We start from the raw sequence: 6,937 nt of genomic DNA on the forward strand, positions 1-6,937 counted from the left end.
GCTTTTTTCTTTTTGCTTATGTGGTGCTGAGGAATTGAACCCAGGGCCTCAGACATGCAAGGCAAGCGCTCTACCACTGAGCCAACTTCCCAGCCCATACTGGTATTATAACTATGTACTACCATGCTTGTCTTGTGGGGTATTTTTGGTTTAGGTTCTGTGGGCTTGCTTTGTTTTTTAATGTTTGCTTTGTAGTACTGGGGTATGAACTCAAAACCCCTTATACTTACTAGGCAAGTATTTCACCACATGATCCATGCCTCCAGCTCTTATAGCTTTAGTTTATTTACCAAGTTAGGATCCTCTTACCTACCTACACCTCCCACATAGCTAGGATTATAGACATAAGCCATCCAGCTTTGTTGCTGAAATGGAGTCTCAGTAACCTGGGCTAGCTTCAACTGTGATCCTCCTATCTCTGCCTCCCCAGTACCTGGAAGTTACAGACATCTGGCTTATGATTTTATTTCTGACAGTCCCTTCCCACTGCTGAGCCTTATTCTCCATTGTGCAAAATGAGGTATGGGGACTTGTTTTCTCTTGATTATTTTCTAGCTCTTACAGTCTGTTTTTTTTTTTTTTTTTTGCTGTTGTTTGTTTTTTTGGCCTGTCCTGGGGCTTGAACTCAGGGCCTGGGCACTGTCCCTGAGCTTCTTTTTTTGTTCAAGGCTAGACCTCTACCATTTGAGCCATGGAGACACTTCTAGTTTTTTTCTATTTATGGTACTGAGGAATCAAACCCAGGGCTTCATGCATGCTAGGCAAGCATTCTACCACTAACCCATATTCCCACCTTCTTACAGTCTGTAAATCTCCTGGTATCCAGCTCTGGGTCTAATCCTGTTTTGAAGAAATGAGACTAGAGAAGCACAAGCAGATACAAGAAGCTAACAGGAGCCAGGTGCCAGTGGCTCACACTAGTAATCCTAGCACCTCAGGAGGCTGAGATTTGAGGATCGAGGTTCAAAGCTAGCCTGGACAGGAAAGTCCATGAGACTCTTACCTCCAGTTAACCACCAGAAAACCAGAAGTGGAGCTGTAGCTCAAAGTGGTAGAGCACTAACCTTGAGCAGAGAGCTCAGGGACAGTGCTCAGGTCCTGAATTCAAGCCCCACACCTGTGAGTAAAAAAATAAATAAAAGAAGAAGCTAACAGGATCATTTGATGGTAACACAGAACCCAATAACATACTTCCAGCACCTTTTTCTTACTTAGTGCAATTCACATACACTCTCTCAGACAGAGAGACAGGGACAGACAGACACAGACACGGACACACACACACACACACACACACACCACAAGCAGGAAAACCTAAAAAACATATTCTCATATCCTTTTGTGTGTGTGTGTAAGTACTGGGGCTTGAACTCAGAGCCTTGCACTATCTCTTGACTTTTTTTTTTCTCAAGGCTAGCATTCTACCACTTGAGCCACATCCCAGTTTTGCCCCTTTTTTTTTTTTGGCGGAGGGAGGAGAGGGGATTGTGGGGCTTGAATTCTGGACCTGGGCACTGTTCCTCAGCTCTTCAGCTCAAGGTGAGCACTCTACCACTTGAGCCACACTGCCACTTCCAGTTTTCTGATGGTTTATTGGAAATAAGAGTCTCACGGACTTTCCTGCCCGCGTTGGCTATGCACCATGATCCTCAGATCTCAGCCTCCTCAGTAGCTACAATTACAGGTGTGAGTATAGGCGTGAACAATGAATGCTTAGCATACCATCTCAACTCAGCAATCTCACTACACATACAGAACCCCATAACTCTGTCTCACAAAATCTCAGTCCCAGACTTCATCAACCTTAAGCAGATGAGGTAGTTGTTGGGTGGCCAGGTCCTTAAACTCATTGATGCTGAGGCTGCCCTTCCGGCCTTCCTGCCCTGCAAAGGTGAAGAAGGTGGTGACCACTGTCTCAATAGCTGTCTCCAGCTCAGTCAACGGTTCGGCCGCCATTAGCACCCTGAGGTGGAAGCCAATAGCCTCACAGGCAGACCTACAGGATAGGGGAAAAGCAGAGGGAGAGTTAGTATTCCCAGGATGAGAGATGACCAAGAGCTCCAGGTTGGTGCTGTCATGTCAGGCCTCTGCCTGAAGGGGGCACTGTGAAGAAGAGGGAGGTGATAGGTCTGGAGCTTGAGCTGGGAGACCAGGCAATAGTATCTCAATTCAGTTCCTGAAATTCTTTTTTCTCTGAGTTCTACAGTCTGAGAGTCCTTTCTAAGTGTCTGTCTTAGGGATGTCTCTGTGGAGATCCTGGGAGGGGACTCTTGGCGGGGGGAGGGGATCATCCTTTGATACTGGTAGCCCAAGTTTTCTTGTTTGTGGTCTTAGCCAGCCTCAAAGGGTCAGGAGGTTGTTTGTCTCCAAAACTTGTTTATGTTGAGACCTAGGTCTCCACCCCGGCAGTCAGTCCACCCACATGCTGGCCAATGTTCCCAGCAGACCAGCCCAGGATTGGCCAAGGCCCAGTGGTCAGATGTCTTCTCCGCTTCCTCACCCTACTCTCCCACAGATCCACCCCACTCCTGTCTCTTGGTGACAGGATCCTGGGACCCTGGGACCCTGAAATGGAGATTCCCCAAGACCACAACGGGCTTGGTTTTGCACTCACAGCCCCTGACAGGGGAGGGAGCTGGAGGAAGGAGACACGCACACACTCATACCTCTCATTCTCCCCAACATGCGTGCACGCACATACATACACACACACACACACACACACACACACACACACCCTACACAACCCTACAGGGACCATCACTTTCTCTCCCAAAGCCACTTCCTGAATTGCTTCAGAATGGGCCCTGGATGAGAGGGACTTGGGGACAGAGAGTAAAAAAAAGGATCCCTAGGATATTGGGCACTCACAACCCCAGGGTCATTGAATGCAACTCACCAGGGCAAGAAGATAGGGTGCTGCTAGCCGGAGCCTGAGGGCTGAAGTTTATAAGAGCCGGAGAGAGGGGAGAGCCACTCCCTTGCCGAGGTGTCAAATTGCACTCTTGATTCAGAAGACAGGAGCCGCCCAATCCCGCCTCTCTGTGCCTGATTGCAGGGCCTGGAGCCCGCTGTCCAGCCCAGCCCTTTGCGCCCCCTTGAGGGCAGAAAGACTCCCAAGAATCCTGTCCCCCAGTAGTGAAGGCTACTGCCCTCCACACCCTCACAGCTAATTGGTTACTATTAGGGGGTAACTAATGGGGGGGGACTATTGATTGAAAAATAAAACATCTGAGAGAACTCAGCAGCGGTCCCACTGGGAAACTACATAAAGAACCCCACAAATCAAGACCCTCTGGGGACCTCATGCTGAGGGCCCTCCAACAGAGGGGAATCCAGGCTCATACCCTATAGAAGAACTCCCAGATTGAAATTCCTCCTGAGTTCTCTGACAGGAACCCCTCAGAGACACTCCCAAGACTAAATTACTCAGAAGGAGAAGCGCCAGGGTAGGACTTCCTGAGCCATCCCTCCCGCTCCCCTGTCCAGTGGGCACAGCCTGCTTCAGGGCATCTCTGTCCCTCCCAGGACCTCTCTTCCCACCTCTTTCCTCTGCCACTGGTGCCCAGCAGGAGGGGGCGGCAACCAAGGCCAGGGAAGAGACACAGGGCAGCCTGTTCCAGCCCAGGAGACAGAGGGCGCCTGTGTCTGTTCCTGGCCCTTTGCCCCACCACCCGGTGTCTGTATGTGAAGGGGTGGAGCCGGTTGGGAGGGTGGAGTAAGGGGGAAGGACTGCTAAAGACAGGTTTCCCCCACATTGCAAGAGCCACAGTTGCATCCTGCTTGCCTGCCTGCCTGTCTATCCAGAAGCTGCTTTCACTTCAGGTACAGGCCTACAGTGAGTATTCTGGCCCACTTGGGCAACTGGATCCCTGACCCGGCCAGCTTGGGGGAAAGGGGATTTCCACGGGGCCTCAAGTGCCTGAGGATGATGGCATTGCATAGGCTCTGAGGGTCTGCTAGGAGTTAGTCAGGGTAAGGATAGTTTAGAATCTGGGGGAGTCCAGGGTTTGGATAGCGGTGAGGAGAGGCAAGTGAAGGTCAGAGGGAGAGCTGAAAGTCTAGTAAATGAACCTGCCATCCAGCTTCCAGGGCACTGGGCGGTCATACAGAGAGACAGTTCCCCCCCACACACCCAGTATCCCAGGAGTTAGGGAAGGGACACTGCCTGTGGGGTAAGAATAAGAGTAGAACAGCTGTTCTGTCCCCTTCCCTCCTCCCCTCCCCAGCCTCAGTCTCTGCCATCTCCACCCCCACCCCTGCCAAGACCCATGTCCCAGGGAAATCTGGGGGTGGCAGAGCATGGGCAATATGATATCAAAAAGAGGGGGGCCTAGGTCACTGTGCCCCCTTGCAACCCTACCTCCGCTCTCTCTTTCGCAGCTGACTTCCACACCTCTCCCCCAATTCTTTCCTCTTTGTTTTCCCCCTGCCCCCAGGTCCTCCCAGAACTACCCCCATATAAAATCCTAGGCTGCTGGAGGGCTCTGGACAACCTCCAGGTGCCCCTCCTGGATGGGGCTGGTAATTGAGCCACCAGCATCCCTCCCGCAAGCACCCCCTTATCCCTTCGATCAGCCCAGCTTGGGTTCCATCTCCCCTATGTCTCTGTGACAACCACTTCTCATGTCTGGAGTTCAGGTGACATTCACAAGGGCCCCATTGAAAAGCTGGGATGTCATCTGATCAGAACCCATTGTCCAGCCCCCCAAATATGGGGAAGGATAGGGACATCTGATCTGGGACACCTGAGCTGCCGCCTGGGACTAGGGAGGGCCTAACTGTCCCAGAGCCAAAGGACAGAGGTCCCCTGGTGTGGCAGTATCTTCTCAACAGACTCCATTCATCTGCTTTCTCCCAGCCCCTTGAACTCAAAGGACCTCCTGCTTTCAGCACTTTATCTCCCACATGCCAGCCTTGTCTTCCTGCTTGCACTGTCCCTGTAGTTCCCACTGTCCCCATATCAACCAGGCAGCCTGGAGATGGGAGTGGGCAGCCACAGGGACAAGGCTTACAGATTTTCTCCCCCCCCCCTCAACTTTCCTGGGAGCTTTGTTTCTAAGAGAAAAAAAAATGCACAGACATTCCTATCTCCCTCACTACCACCCACTTGCTGGAAGGGATAATTTTGCAAAGAGGAGGACTCTGACTGTAGGCAAATCTCAGAGAAGCCAAAACTGTTGAAAAGAGAAGGGGTCTGAAGGATCGGGAAGACCTCAGGCTATTTGATGGGAACCTCAGAGACTCCCCTTCCCAAAAATTCTTGGACCTACCACCTCCTCATTAGGCTCACCAAGAGTACCAGACTAACTCCTTGCTGGAGTGAACAGAATCAAGGCAGTAGAGACCCTGACCCAACACCCCCAATAGCAGAGCTTAGCTGTGCTAACCCTTGCAATGTCCAGGGTAAAAATAGAGTCAGAAGACACAGGCCTGGTCCTGTGACCATCCCTGCCTGCCCCACCCTCCTCAGACTCTTCCCAGGCATCCAGAAGCCACTGCAGACCTACACTGTGGCCTCTGGAGCTGACCCAGCTTTTGCTACTCACTCTCCCTGGCTGGGGTAAAGGACAGGACTGGGTTAATGTAGGCTGGGTCTCTACCCACAGTGCGGCAGCTGTCTCATAACTACTTGAGCTGTGACACCAGGACCAGGCCTGAGGTCTCCCCCTCATCTATACCTCAGACCCCCTGGGCCTGCCTGGTTCCCAGCTCATTTCCAATGGTGGGGTGTGGGTAGGTACTCTGCCACAATGGGCTCTGAGCTGGAGACTGCAATGGAGACCCTCATCAACGTGTTCCACTCCCACTCGGGCAAGGAAGGGGACAAGTACAAGCTGAGCAAGAAGGAACTAAAGGAATTGCTGCAAACGGAGCTCTCTGGCTTCCTGGATGTAAGCACAGAATGAGGGGTGGGGGGAGGCGGGCTCAAGATGGAAGGGGTTCAGCCCTGTCATTACCCTCTTCTCCAAACTTCTCACTTGGGTTCTTCCAGGCTCCCTACTCCTCCCAAACCAAGTCGAAATGCCCTCTTTTATTGATTACCTGTTAAATGCTAGGCCCTGTGCAGATTTGTCAGTAACAGGACTTAGTCTGGAAGAGAAAGGACTGCATCTTTGGAAGTAAAACATTAATTCCAGGAAGTAAACAGCTTTAACAGAGGTGCTAGAAAAGGCTGTGGTACATCAGTAGCCTGACTCAAGTGAGATGGCTTTTCCGAAGAAAACCCAGCTGATTCATGGGTTTCCACCAGAAGACTATGGAGTAAATTACGACATTTTAGAGGGTAATAGCTTGTACAAAAGCTTGTACAAAAGGTAGAGCTGCTCCACACTGTCATTTTGAGAATGCAGAAAAATAGACTGCAAATGTTTACAGGGGGAACACAGTAAGAAGCTTCTATAGACAGTAGAAAGGACAACTTTGAGGTTTTACTAGACTTCATTTAAATTCTTGTCTAGCTACTTTCTGGATGTGTGACTTGGGGCACATTTATTTAACTATCATCACTTTGTTTCTTCTCTGGAATAAGTGTCAAAGAAACATATATTAATTTTCTTTTTCTTTTTTTTTGGGGGGGGTCCGGTCATGGGGCCTGTACTCTGGGCCTGGGCACTGTCCCTCAGCTCTTCAGCTCAAGGCGAGTGCTCTACCACTTGAGCCACAGCACCACTTCCAGCTTTTTTCTTTTTGCTTATGTGGTGCTGGGGAATCAAACCCAGGGCCTCATGCATGCAAGGCAAGCGCTCTACCACTGAGCCACCTTCCCAGCCCTATATATTCTTTTCTTTTCTTTTCTTTTTTTTGTCGGTCGTGGGGCTTGAACTCTGGACCTGAGCGCCGTCCCTCAGCTCTTCAGCTCAAGGCGAGCGCTCTACCACTTGAGCTACAGCGCCACTTCTGGTTTTCTGGTGGTTTATTGGAGATAGGAGTCTCA

The 6,937-nt window shown here is 50.8% G+C and overlaps 3 protein-coding genes across 4 annotated transcripts in view; 2 read left to right on the plus strand and 1 right to left on the minus strand.

Annotated features, from left to right (window-relative positions):
- S100a13 (S100 calcium binding protein A13) overlaps positions 1–3,027 on the minus strand; it is a 9,247-nt gene extending 6,220 nt beyond the window's left edge. The window contains exons 1-2 of the mRNA XM_013015123.1: positions 2,900–3,027; positions 1,804–1,996 (exon numbers count right to left, since the gene is read on the minus strand). Of these exons, the coding sequence (XP_012870577.1) occupies positions 1,804–1,956 (153 nt within the window). The 5' untranslated portion in view covers positions 1,957–1,996; positions 2,900–3,027. The remainder of the gene's footprint in view (positions 1–1,803; positions 1,997–2,899) is intronic.
- Positions 3,028–3,709: 682 nt separating this feature from the next.
- Positions 3,710–6,937, plus strand: part of S100a1 (S100 calcium binding protein A1) — a 10,581-nt gene continuing 7,353 nt past the window's right edge. The window contains exons 1-2 of one of the 2 annotated variants that reach the window (XM_013015208.1): positions 3,710–3,838; positions 5,741–5,894. In XM_013015208.1, coding sequence (XP_012870662.1) covers positions 5,754–5,894 — 141 coding nt within the window. In that variant the 5' untranslated portion in view covers positions 3,710–3,838; positions 5,741–5,753. The remainder of the gene's footprint in view (positions 3,839–5,740; positions 5,895–6,937) is intronic. The other variant, XM_013015209.1, reaches the window with a different exon arrangement.
- Positions 6,147–6,937, plus strand: part of Chtop (chromatin target of PRMT1) — a 20,731-nt gene continuing 19,940 nt past the window's right edge. The window contains exon 1 of the mRNA XM_013015206.1: positions 6,147–6,162. The gene's annotated coding sequence lies outside the window, so the exon portion shown is untranslated. The remainder of the gene's footprint in view (positions 6,163–6,937) is intronic.

The sequence above is a fragment of the Dipodomys ordii genome, unplaced genomic scaffold (assembly GCF_000151885.1).
Source record: "Dipodomys ordii isolate 6190 unplaced genomic scaffold, Dord_2.0 Scaffold26, whole genome shotgun sequence".
Classification (NCBI taxonomy): Eukaryota; Metazoa; Chordata; class Mammalia; order Rodentia; family Heteromyidae; genus Dipodomys; species Dipodomys ordii.